This window comes from Trachemys scripta, chromosome 16 (genome assembly GCF_013100865.1).
Source record: "Trachemys scripta elegans isolate TJP31775 chromosome 16, CAS_Tse_1.0, whole genome shotgun sequence".
Classification (NCBI taxonomy): Eukaryota; Metazoa; Chordata; order Testudines; family Emydidae; genus Trachemys; species Trachemys scripta.
In genome coordinates, this window is record NC_048313.1 from 16,054,963 (window position 1) to 16,068,514 (window position 13,552).

The 13,552-nt window shown below is 39.3% G+C and overlaps 1 protein-coding gene across 2 annotated transcripts in view; it reads left to right on the forward strand.

Annotated features, from left to right (window-relative positions):
• The window catches only part of C16H19orf57 (chromosome 16 C19orf57 homolog), a 20,322-nt gene extending 7,453 nt beyond the window's left edge, over positions 1-12,869 (forward strand). Inside the window, exons 3-9 of one of the 2 annotated variants that reach the window (XM_034792594.1) lie at positions 1,374-1,584; positions 2,336-2,420; positions 3,061-3,165; positions 4,374-6,356; positions 8,427-8,557; positions 9,765-9,857; positions 11,855-12,869. In XM_034792594.1, the coding sequence (XP_034648485.1) occupies positions 1,374-1,584; positions 2,336-2,420; positions 3,061-3,165; positions 4,374-6,356; positions 8,427-8,557; positions 9,765-9,857; positions 11,855-12,002 (2,756 nt within the window). In that variant the 3' untranslated portion in view covers positions 12,003-12,869. The remainder of the gene's footprint in view (positions 1-1,373; positions 1,585-2,335; positions 2,421-3,060; positions 3,166-4,373; positions 6,357-8,426; positions 8,558-9,764; positions 9,858-11,854) is intronic. The other variant, XM_034792595.1, reaches the window with a different exon arrangement.
• The last annotated feature ends 683 nt before the right edge of the window (positions 12,870-13,552 follow it).

Consider the following 13,552-nt stretch of genomic DNA (forward strand, 5'->3'; position numbering starts at 1 on the left):
CAGCTCCCTCCCCTGAGTAGAACCTGTCTAATCTACTCAGAGATTGAGTTTTGTCAAATTATATGTTGTGGCATAATTATTATGTAGTTTGTGTTATGCAGCTTTCTGGTAGGTGGAGGATCACTGAGAATTCCTGTTCAGCCTCTCTCAACTGGCAGTGCTTACAGATTTACTCTAGAAAGGAGACCTGGAATTTCACCACTGGATAATTAACTTTTAACAGTGGCAACATACATGAGGCTTTCTTCCAAGATGTAGAGGGGGTTTCAGGATTCCTTGCTTAGCATTTGTTTTCCAATCAGCCAGATCAGGAGGTACACAAAGTGCAGCAAGAGGGACAAATACAGCCTGTAGCCGCTTAAAATATCACTCATGGCTAATCTGCTTGCAACCTCAAGATGAAGACAAACAAGGACAAATTTAGGTTTTATTGGTCATGAATTTATCCAACCCATATGTTTTATTCATCTACTGAGAAAAATAAAAGTACCAGCATCTTTATTTAAACTGATGTAAATTCTGTACTGAACTGGTTAAGGCACCACTGCCCTCAACTGGGATCAGAAGTCCTCTACTGTGTATCATAGGTCCTATATTCCTAACAACTAAAGAAGATCTTCCTTTAGCTCAGATGGTAGAGATGTGTGTTTCTTTAGCAGGAGGATATAAGATTCATCTTTGCTATTGTAATTATATGTAATTTAAAATAAAATAATAAAATAAAATAAATAAAATTAAAAAATAATATCACCATGATGTGCAGGATAGTAATTTCTGTGAAGTTCCTAGATGCTCAACGAATTATTACAATATATATATAAAATAGGTTCTGGCAGCTAGCAAATATCTAATGTAGCTTACCTCAGTATTGCTAAATCTGGAAATCCCTGTGCCACATCATTAAGAGGATTGCTGGATACAGTTAAAGGGCCTGATTCGTAGTTACACTAAAGCCAATTTACACGTCTCTGGCAGTTGAAAACTGCTGCTTTACACCCCCTTTAAGGCACCTTAACACTGCAAGAGTGCTGCAAAGGGTCCTTAGCATAACTGACTATCAGATCCAAAATTATCTGCATTTTATGTTGTGTCACAGATTGCATTAGAAATTTAGTGTTAGACATTTTTATATAGCCACAAAAATTAATGCAAAACCTGCACTAATGACCACTTGGCCAACTATATAATGATACCTTGAGCTTATTAAGTTTCCATTGATAGGGCCTGTGGAGTAATTGCCACAGCTCCCAAGCTACAATGTAACTGTATAAAATTGCACTCTTTTTCTGTTCTAGATGAGAGATGTAGTGTAATCATTCCTGTTGCATAGAACATTATCAATTTGACTTTGTAATGATTTTTTCCCTTAAAAGAAGGAAACAATGAACTCAATGTTTCCAAAGCAAAAAGAAGCCTTAGGGAGAACTCCCAGCTGACAGCAGAGAATAATTTTGAAATACCAGTACAACCTCAATCCAATGATTCCAAAAGAAAATCAAAACCAACCACAGCAGGAACAAAGCAGGAACGGGAAGAGAAAAGCCAGGAAAACACTGAAGCTTTGGCAGTAAACTTGCAAACAAGGTAATTGAATTTGTTCCCCATGAAGCACTGGAATCATCAGACATGAGTTTCTTGGATGATAGAAGACAGACATTTGGAGTAACAAAGGCAGGGGGGGAAGTTCTCCCTGTAGAGTGGGGTGAGCGGGATGAATATGGAGAAATACTCCCTTTTTCTGACTCCCTGCACGTTTAATTTTCACTGTCTTTGATCACTTGCACAGAATTTCTCTCACATAAAATTTCTTTATAGGAGAATGTTCACTTGAAGCCTGAGGGCCAAATTCTGCAATTCTTTACTCAGGCAAACCTAATAATTCAAGAACTGCAAGATTTGTCCCTATGAACCTGATTTTCAGAGTTATTAAGCATGTATAACTCCAAATGAAGTTATAGAGTTGTGGTGGCTCAGCCCTTCTGAAAACCAGGCCCTTATACTATATAGGTTTGCTTCAGTTTTACTGGTGTATATTAATAATAATACTTTGTGCTTCAGTAGTGTCTTTCAGTTGAGGGTCTCAGAGTGTTTTACAGATAGTCTCACAGAATTCCTGTGAAATGGATCCATATTGTTATCCCCATTTTACCGAAGGAAGAACAGGCACAGAATTATTATGATTTGCTCCAAGATAACATGGCAAGGCATTGCTAGAGCTGGAAATAGAATGCAGGGGCCCAGAATCTGAGCTCTAGCCTCTCCCTAGGGAATTTATTAATTTGTTAACTTACAGTTCCTAAATATGCATGTTGTTGTGCTCTCTTTTTCTAACCAGCTCAAATGACGAAGAAAGAAAGACTACCTCTGAGCTGAAACAGTTAAGTCAGGCAAAGGAGTTTATTTCTCTTCCTTTATCTCAGGTAAATCTGTTCTAATGGTGTGATGCAAAACTAATATGAGCAATAAATTGTGGGCTGTGGTTTGCTAGGTGCTGTCTAGACATGGCACAGCTGGATTTGATTCCACTATGTAGATGGATTTGCTGTGTGTACATATTGTTATCTCCTACACCTCAAACTTGGATGCTCATGGTTTGTTGGCAGCAGATTTACCAAAGCAACATGCATTGGAAAAAGGTTAACTTCATAGAGATGCTGCCTATGGACCACACATTCATCACAAGACCTAAATACATATTAATAATGTACAACTAATATAATCCTCTGTTCTCTTGTAAAATAAATGTTAAAATATGTGAAATTATGTGAAATGCATTCTTTAAATTATTCAGCTCTGTTTTCTATGTTCAGCCAAGTAGTCTATGTGAGTTTAGATTCAGGCTTAACATGTTATTGGGTAGATTGAAACGGGTTGGTTTGCATTATTTAACTAGACAGGATTATAAAACCAGATACATTCATTCCCTTGATATCTTTCTAATCAATACTGAAAGTGTCTGATCTGAGGGAGCTTGGGTCAGGGTTGCTCGGAGTGCTGTATTACTTAGTTCATTTGGTAATAACCACCCTTTACAGTCATCATTATTAAACTTGGTTGTAGAATTCAGCAGGGAAGTTTGTGCCAGTCTTTGTAAAACCAAAGAAAGGTTTGACTGAAACACCTGAGAGAAATGATGGAGAAGCAGCAGGGTTTCAAACAGAACAGGTACAGCACTTGATCATCAATTAACATGTTAGCCCTACCAATGCATGTGCAGTTATATACAAGAGAACCTAAAATTTATAGGCATCTGTTGTTGTTAGATGTTGGAGAACATTTAGCAAAATAATTCCTTCTGACTCTAAAATTTAAAGCACATTTTATTTCACATTAGTAATTAAAGATGAACATATTCCACGCAACACAGTTCAATGGAACAGTGCCCAGGAATGAGCCCCTTTGGTTCTTCCAAAAGTTTTGCCCAGATATGAAGAGAATGAAAACATTATGCATGAAATTTTCAAAAGCATGTAAGTGACTTAGGAGCCTAAGTCCCTTCTTCAAAAGGCACTTAGAGTTGAAGGCCCTTTCAATGAGACTTAGGTTTCTAAGTGTCAAAGTTACTCTTGAAAATGAGACTTAGGCTTCTAAGTTACTTAGGCACTTCTGAAAATGTTTCCTGATGTCGGGAATATACAATAATTGACCAGCCAACATAATAAATCTTGGCTCTGCTTATTGTAGAACCATAAATATTAAGGATGGAAAAAACCCCTGTTAAGTCCATCTACTCTAGTCTATTTCCTCTTAATTAGGCCTGTGAGATTGCTCTGCTATCTCTTTTCTAGTGCTTTGTCTTGTTCAATTTTAAATGACTCAATGACAGGGTTTCCACTAGATCCCTTGAGAAATTATTCCACGGTGTAAGTTGCCTCATGAGAGTGGAACAACTACTATATATTCCCATACAAATGGGAGTAATAAATCCAGGAAGACTAAAAAAGGGAAAGCTGTTCAGTGGGTGTATTTACAAATCTTTCTGAATTCTGTGAAGTGCGGCACAGTCTGCTGTTGGCAGGGGTCCTTGGGAGTTTCATCAGGCCTCAGAAAACTGTTCTGAGAGAGAGAGGACAAAGCCTCAGGCAGATCCTGGGCCAGTGTATATTAAACTCAATGGAACTGTGCCAATTTACGCCATCTGAGGATTAGCCCCCACTACTTTTCATTGTCTGCCTAATGGACTTTCAGACACCTTTGGGAACAACTGATTATTATTAACTTTATCACATACTTACATATAATTTTCACCTTTGTAAATATCCTCTGAATTCAGTGCACAGCTCCTATAAATTGCCTGGTAATTGTTCGTATAGATTGGAGTAGAGATCTATGTACTGGAAAACACTGAAGTTGCTCTATTATTTTCCTCCAAGACACTAATGATGCACAAACTTCAGGGAATATTAGAGTCTGATCTCCAATGCACAGACAGCAATCTGGCATGTGAGTCCTCAGAAGCAGATATGCAGGAAGCAAAGTTCTCACCAGAGTCATTTCAGTTGATGGGATCCAAAGTGCAAGAAGCTGGAGATATGGTAATTTCTCACTGTCAGAAATGTACTGGTGAAAGGCTGGATGTTAAAACTGAAAGCCAGCAGAAGATTAAAAACATAAGCACCGAGGCTGCTATGGTAGGTGATTCTCACCAAGAAACAGGGATAGCATCTAATTTACAAGAAGACAACTGTGACAAAAACACCTTCGTGGAACTTGTTCCCTTATTTCCAGATACTTTATGTCATAAGGATACAGGTAGTCATGAAAACAGGAACCTATCTCTAGGGTCACTTGAATTCCCCATTGAAAAGGATGTGAGCTGTAGTATACTAACAGAATACAGAATTTCTGACGGAGGTAAAGGCAATCAAAATGAAGACCTGAATAGTTGCCTTGAGAATATGGACCAAAAGAAACCCACAGAGGATGAAATTGCCATAAAACTAGGCAACTTTGTTAAAGAAGAAAAAGAGACTAAACATGTGCATGGGGAAGTCATAGATCTGATGGATACAAGCATCAAAAGCAAAATGGAGAGCAACCTAATGAAACCTCAATTTTTAGTAGATTTAAACATCACCAAAGATAAAGAAAAGAACAACTCATGCACAAGGGGCAGGGGTGAAGAGCAAAGCAGCAGTGACAAAGGAGCAGAGCAGAACAGTCCATTCAAAGATGGCAAAGCTGCAGAACAAAATAGTCTTCACAGCAGTGGCAAAACTGCAGAACACAGCGACCTGTGCAGCGCTGGTAAAATTGCCGAGCGAAGCAGCTCAAAAAGCAGTGGCAAAACCACACAGCAAAGTAGCCCATGCATAAGTGCTGAAGTTGTAGTAGAGCAAAGAGGCAATTGCAAAGTTACAGAGCAAAGCAGCCCACAGAGCAGTGGCAGAGTCTTGGAGCAAAAGAGCCTGCAAAGCAGTGGTAAAGTTGCCGAGCAAAGCAGCCCTCACAACAGTGTCAGAGTCTCAGAGAAAATCAACAGTGACAAAGACAGAGATATTTCTGGGAAGGATTTTCTTAGTAGTACTCAATCCAGGATTGTTGATCTGAAGATGGACGTAGAGGTTACTGAATCAAAAAGCATACAAGCTACTGAAACAACCTGTCTGTTCTGCCTACAAACTGAAGGGTGTGGTCACTTAGAGTGCAGCAACACCTCACTGCAACCAGCTTTTTACAATGGAGAGAGTTATACAGGCAAAGAAGAGGCAGAAAAGAAGAGCAAGACAACTATAGACACCAGAGCAGACTCTGACCCAAATGCTTCAACCCTCTTGATTGATAATAGCTTTATATGTGAGAACAATCAAGAAGATGATATCACTTTGGAGTGGTGGAAGGAAAATGGAAGTGAGGAGGTGAGGCCTGGTAGGAAACAGTCACCATTTAGTATTTGTGACTCAAGACCTAATGCATTAGAAGTGAAACAGTCAAATACAGAGATTGTCCCACAGGCAGCAACTCAAATTCCAGAAGCAGGAATAAAGTCTTCTCCCCTTTCATTTGGCCTCCCGTTGAATGTAAAAAACAATGAAGAAATGGTCATTTGTGAGAAAAATAAGATGGACCCTGTTTCCATGGAAAACTGTCTTTCCCCTATAGATGTTCTTGAGCAACTGGAAAGAGAAAAGGTGATAATCAATCATAAAAGAGAAACTGATGCTAATTCAGGTGTCTGGAAATCTCTTTCTGCAGCAGATACAGGTTTGCCTAGTGGTGCACTGAGGGATCCTTCCCCAGTTGACCAAACCTGCTCACCTTGGGAAGATGCACTTTCGCTGGATCTAGAATTGTTGCCTGACAATCCATTACAGACTGTCCTTAAAGATAACAGAGTTGAATTTCCACTACAGCAGGTAAGCTGATTGTCACGTTACAATAATGTTGAGCATAAATACCCATTTTGGACTGAATTGGGCCCACCTAGCATACAAAGGAAAACTACATTCAAAACACACCTGGCCAAACATGGAGTTTTATATATAGATGCAAAATTTCTGGCCCCTTTTATGATCAGTTTATAGTGTACATTATGAGATTTTATTAGGCCTACCTCAGGCCCCAATTCAGCAAAACACTTAAGCAAGTGCTTAACTTTGAGCATGTGAATAATCCCGTTGGAAATCAGAGGGACTGTTCCTGTGTTTTATGACAATTTGGAGAATCTATTTACATCTTACAAATTCTGGTTGATTTCATTAAATTGCTGTTTAATTGAATGCCCAGGGAAATCAGGTTGACCAAGTTTGTCTGCAGGGAAGGGGACAAGGGGTTTGAACAGTGGAATGAGGAAACAAAGAAACCAGGTGTTCCAGGTGTTAATACTAGGAGGTAAAAACTCATAGAGCCAGAAAGGAAGAGTGGGTAGGAGAGAAGAACAAAGGTTCATGCTTTCATAGGAGTCCTTTTTGAGTGAAGGACCAGCTGAGGAAGAAGGAAACTAGCTGCAGCAGAGAGATTCTATGATTTAGAGGCAAAGCCATGTGCAGGAGCGGGACACCCTACAGGACTCCCGTATCCCAAAGAACACTCAAGTGGTGAGAAAACTGAGGCAAGGAATGGTGTGTAGGTGTTTTATTATCTGTATATCTCTTGTGCTGTTTAAATTGTGTTAGAAATCTTTGCAAAGTCTGTCCAATATGTGCTTCAACTATCGCATGTCCGTGAAAATGAGGGTGCCCACAAGGCTGTAACTCTGGGAAGGTTGTGTGTAAGCTATTGAGGAGTCTGGGGCGCTGGCACTAGTCACAGAGCCTGGGCAGTTACACCATGTGTCTCAGCTCTCAGAATAGAGGATCTACACCTGAGAAAGTGCCTAGAAACCCAAAGCCAGAGGCAGTACCTGGACTCTGCTCAGACTTAGGAAGCTTAAAAGCATGAGTCCAACATGGCGGGACCCAAACACTACAGCCAGGTGAGTGTGCAGAAGAGAGAGCTTGACTAGAGCTGTGATATGTTTAAAGTTAAATGGGATTCCTTGTGTGCTTAAGTGTTCTGTTGAATTGGGGCTTAAATATAGACCCATTGGGTAAGGCATTTCTAATAAGGGCATTTATTTAAAACACTTCTTTTAAGAACAAAATCAACCCCCACACACTTTTTTTAGCCTTGATGACATTTGTTTAAAACATGCTACCATAGAGCAGAACTATCCAAAATGCATCCTGCTGGCCAAATGCAGCCTAGAGTCTCAAAATGTAGCTTTTGGCTACACTCCCCCTAAATGCCAAAATCTGCAAGGTGAGAATAAAACTGATAAACTAAAAGGCAAAATCTTCAAAAGTGACCATTACTTTTGTGTGCCTCCATTTTTGGGTGCACAGCTTGAGACTTTTTAGGACTGGGGTCTAAATACAGCCTTTGGGCTCCCTAAAAGTTGCCAATGAGGCTTCTAGTGTTGCACAGTTTGAACAACTCATTAGAGGCTATACCTGCATCAGGCTTCTGCCTGTACTCATCACTGATTGCTTAATAATTAATTTATTATTACTATACCAGGTTGAAGAAACTTTGTGCAAAACAATAATAGATGGAGCATGGGAGAGGGATGACTACACATTGGAATTCTATTCTATACTACAGACGCTCCCTGGGTTATGCAAGACCTGACTTACACAAATTCGCACTTACGGAAAAAGTTCCATAAGCCAGAAATAGGATTTTCAAGTTGCGGAAATTTTTGCGTAATATAGGGGTATACGTTTCCGACTTATGCAAAATTCGAGTTACGCAAGGCTTTCCGGAACAGAACGATTACATAAGTTGGGGGCATCTATATTCTATTCTATATAGGTTTTTCTACCAGGCTCATCACCATAATATCTGAGTACTTTCCAATAGTGCATTAAGCAACTTCTCTTGGTGTGTCAAATTAAATCGTTCTGCAGAGCATTTCTTTATTTTTGTATTAACTTCCTCCCTCTCAGCCATTTTCTGTGGATCGTAATTGCAGTCCTTCCATTCCTGAAAGTGATCTGTATCCTGAAAGAGAACAATGTGGTCCAAAGACACCAGTCCCAATCATTAATGTATCTTACCCAAACAAGCTGCAACCCAGGTAGGGAGACTTCCTACTGAGCAGTGTGAAACCTTATTTTCAATATGTTCTTTCCATTCATAGTTTCATGCTGTGGAGTAAGCAATATTGCATTTCACCAGACCAGGACTGTACATATTAATCCTGACTACTGGAAATAGAATAATTGTTATTTCAACTGATTTCATTGGTACTAGGAACATTTCTGGCAAGAAGGGATAACAAGATTCAATTGTATTTCAAACTATCATGTAAAGAATGGAAAGTGTGAGCTGGCTGTAGTACTGATTTTAGAGCTATACAGACATGCTCTATCATTGCCACTCTATATGATAAGTATCCATGTATAAATATGTGGGTACTAGCCTTCCATACGGGGGGGAGGAGGTGTGAGATGGCATAGTGGATTTGTATGCAGGAGTGTACTCTACACATGGATTAGAGTTGTGGACAATCTGGAATTGGGTAATTATATTTTGTCTACCTAAAACTTCCCTTGCAGTTTTAAACGGATCTAATATTCTTTACTTCCTGCCCTAAACTATTGCATAACGTTGCTGAGGACTTCTAACTGCTTTGTTCCATACTTTTCTGGAGAGGGTGGACAAAGTCATTACTATAGTTCGCAATCCTTTCAGATGAGCAATGTGTAAGCAATGTGAAATACTAGTTTCTGGTCAAATACCAAATATAGGGAACTTCTCGTTGTATAGGTAATACAGTTTTCTTCCTAGACCCTCATTCTTACTTATCTGGAGCTTGAAAAAATGGAAACTAGATATAGATTGTAGAAAAGTTATGTCGACCCAGCTACCTTGCTCAGGGGTGTGAAAATCCACATTTCTGAGTGATGTAGTTAAGCCAACCTAACCCCCAGTGTAGACATTACTAGGCTGATAGAAGAATGCTTCCATCGACCTAGCTGCTGCCTCTCAAGGATTTAACTACAGCGATGGGAGAACCCCTCCCGTCACTGTAGTGAGTGTCTACACTGAAGTGCTACAACAGTGCAACTGCAGCATAAATATATAATGAGCCTGATTTTTGTTTACGCTAAGGCCCTTTTACCCCTTCAGCAGTGTACAGAAGTTTAAAGTTGCATTTAGTCATATACTGTATAGGGGCCTGAGTATAGATGAGAATCAGGCCTAATGTTTTAGCTGAGTGGGTATTGATGAGCTGGTGGTTAGGACTGTTTTAGTTCTTCTCTCCCTCCTTTTTTCATCAGGGTTGAGATGATGGAGGGGGGTTGTGATCCCACCAAAGAGGAAGATGCAACAGATGTTGTTTGTGGTCTGATTATTGAGCTCTCTAATCTCAAGTAAGAACATACTTCGATATCAGGGATGGTACATGTAGAACTCTTCACAGCATGTGATTCTCTTGATTATTGACTGAAAGATAGGAGGATTAGTTTACTGTGCTTTATAATATAGACCGCTTCAGAGATTTGATTTGTTTTAGTGTCAAATGTCCAGGTCTTTGTATGCCCTGTAAGAGGTTGAACCTGCACAAGGCATGTGCACAGTTACGTGGGCATAAGAGCAAGGTTAAAAAGTGATTAGTAGAGCAGGAGCACAGGAGAGGGACTCCTGCACTAATGACAGAACTACTGTGGGGCTACCATATCACTCCTGTGTACCATCTGGTTAAAACTACTGCTTACTGTGAAAGATTTTGCTTAAGATTACTTATGCCACAAACCTCCATTCACACTTATGCTGGAGTGTAACAGCCTTACTACACACTCTGCTGCAAACCACACAAGAATTTGAAGGGTCAAAGTTTATGGCATTGTCTTTGCTAGGAAAAAAAGATAAATTTTTCAAAATCCTAGTGTACATACAGCAAATTGTAATTACCTAAGAACATAAGAACGGCCATACTGGGTCAGGCCAATGGTCCATCGAGCCCAGTATCCTGTCTTCAGACAGTGGCCAATGCCAGGTATTTCAGAGGGAATGAACAGAACAGATAATTATCAAGTGATCCATCCCCTGTCACCCATTCCCAGCTTCTGACAAACAGAGGCTAGAGACTCTTCAGAGCATGGTTTTGCATCCCTGCCCATTCTGGCTAATAGTCATTGATGGACCTATCCTCCTTGAACTTAGCTAGTTCTTTTTTTGAACCCTGTTATACTCTTGGCCTTCACAACATGATCTGGCAAGGAGTTCCACAGGTTGACTGTGCATTGTGTGAAGAAATACTTCCTTTTGTTTGTTTTAAACCTGCTGCCTATTAATTCCATTGGGTGACCCCTAGTTTTTGTGTTATGAGGAGTAAATAACACTTCCTTATTTACTTTCTCTACACCAGTCATGATTTTGTAGACCTCTATCATATCCCCCTTAGTCATCTGTGTTCCAAGCTCAAAAGTCCTAGTCTTTTTAATCTCTCCTCATGGAAGTTGTTCCATACCCCTAATAGTTTTTGTTTCCCTTTTCTGTACCTTTTCCAATTCCAATGTATCTTTTTTTGAGATGGGGCAACCAGATCTACACCCAGTATTCAAGATGTGGGATACCATGGATTTATATAGAGACGATATGATATTTTCTGTCTTATTAGCTATGCCTTTCCTAATTATTGCCAATATTCTATTAGCTTTTTTTTACTGCCACTGCACATTGAGTGGATGTTTTCAGAGAACTATCCACAATAACTCCAAGATCTCTTTCTTTTTAACATGGGTTATCTGATCAAAGTAAATCCTAATCTCTACTAGTTAGTTTTTTAGTGTAGACTTAGTCTACAGTCAGCCGCTAGCAGATAACATGTTAAAATACTTTTCCTGTCTTCATGATTTAAAACCCCCACTCCTTTTATCATAGTGAAGACGAGGCCTGAGAGGGGAGGGGATTTCATTTATTTAAGCTTCCTATTCAGGAATTTGAATTAAATAAGTGCAAGTAAACAAACCATAAAATCTGAAGAGTTTTTACTTTTAGGCCCCTATTCATCTTTAATCAAATGAGCAATCCCTTCCTTATTCACGTTTAAAGGTAAGCACATGTTTAAGTGCTATGCTGAATGGGGCCTAATGCTTTGTTAAGATTTTTTGCTTATTTGTACCTATTTAATATTTAGGAGAAAATCTCTCTTTGTGAAAGACACAACAAACCCATTCTTTCAATTAAAGGTGATCTGCAAGGGAAAGAAAAACAGTGTGTAAATTATAGAGCTTTCAGATTAATGAAGGACAAATTAGTGATCTTTATGAGTGGGTTTTTTTAAAGATATTTGGAATCTCATTCCTGCAGCTGTGTGGAGAGTTTGTTGCTAATGTGAAACACATCTTGTTTTCATTCTTTCTAGTCGACTGATAATGAACACCCACAGGGATCTGGAGTCTTTAAAGAGGCTGAAGTACAGAAAAAGCAGACAATCGGGAAGGTTTATTGCTCATGCCCTGAAGGGAGCGACAAATACTCTGTACTCAGTAAAAAAATGGAAGGAGATCTAGGACTGTGCATCAAATCAGAGCCAAATATTAGCATTGTTTGGTTTAACGGTTTAAATGGCCAGCGGTTTTGTTCTGTTCTGGTGTTGCTTTTACTCTCCTACATTTGGCATTTTGAACCTTATTCTTATTTACACTGAGTCCCCGTGACACCACTCGAGCCATGCTAAGGCTCCTTTTCACTGCCAGAATGGAGTCATGAGGCTGTAGCATAAATGAGAATAAGGCCCAGTGTCTTAGAACAAAATTCTTGCTGGCTACTGGCTGATTGCAGTACAGGAATAATATCCACTCATCTCCTGCCTCCCCAAAAGGCACATATACAGACTTCAAAAAACAACAGCTGTATGCTCAAATTCTGGTTGTAAACCCTTGGTCTTTCCCTTCCAACCTTGTCCAGACTAGAATTTAAAGGTGAAATGTTGAGCCATTCTAGCTACCATGTTTGAAAAGTCTAGTGTAGACAAGGCAGCATATACATGCTAAACTGTTCAAGGTAAACCCTAGTCTCCCCACTTCACCTCAATCAGTTTAGCATGTGTTTAAGGTTCCAGACTTTTCAAAATACCTTTCATCCTTATCTAGGCCAAGCCTCCATCACTTCTGCTATGGAGCCCTTGTAGAGCAGGCTTTCTTCATGTTTTCAGGGGAAACCAGAACTGAGGTGCTCTTTTCAGTCCTATGACCCTGCAACAGCCTGGATTTGTGGGGTATTTTTCTGGTGTAAATTATGCAAAAATTTGGCCCTTGAATTAAAAGTGAAACTGTTTACCAGCTGTTTTAAATCTATAAGGGATGGCAAACCTGAACGTTGATATTAATTTCTTTTCTTTCCTCTTTTTTCATTCTGTGTGCAATAAAAAAAAACAATACTAGTTGAACACAATCTTCATAATCCATGGATGAGTCTTCAAACATTTCAGTACTTCATTATCTCTATAATATCTTGCACCATTGTTTTTTTTTAAAAAAAGACAGAATTATATAATACAGTTTTTTACTAATGAAACAACATAAAATTTTCAATAGAATGACAACCAAAAACTGGCAAATAAAATAACTTTCAGAAATAACTGGCAAATAAAATAATATATATGTATAACATATAAAACAATTTTCAAAGAAAATAAAGGCAGGAAGACTTGAGACTGTGAGGGAAAAACAATCATTACTTATCAGAGGGATAGCCGTGTTAGTCTGAATCTGTAAAAAGCAACAGAGGGTCCTGTGGCACCTTTGAGACTAACAGAAGTATTGGGAGCATAAGCTTTCGTGGGTAAGAACCTCACTTCTTCAGATGCAAGCAATGGAAATCTCCAGAGGCAGGTATATATCAGTGTGGAGATAACGAGGTTAGTCCAATCAGGGAGGGTGAGGTGCTCTGCTAGCAGTTGAGGTGTGAACACCAAGGGAGGAGAAACTGTTTCTGTAGTTGGATAGCCATTCACAGTCTTTGTTTAATCCTGATCTGATGGTGTCAAATTTGCAAATGAACTGGAGCTCAGCAGTTTCTCTTTGGAGTCTGGTCCTGAAGTTTTTTTGCTGTAAGATGG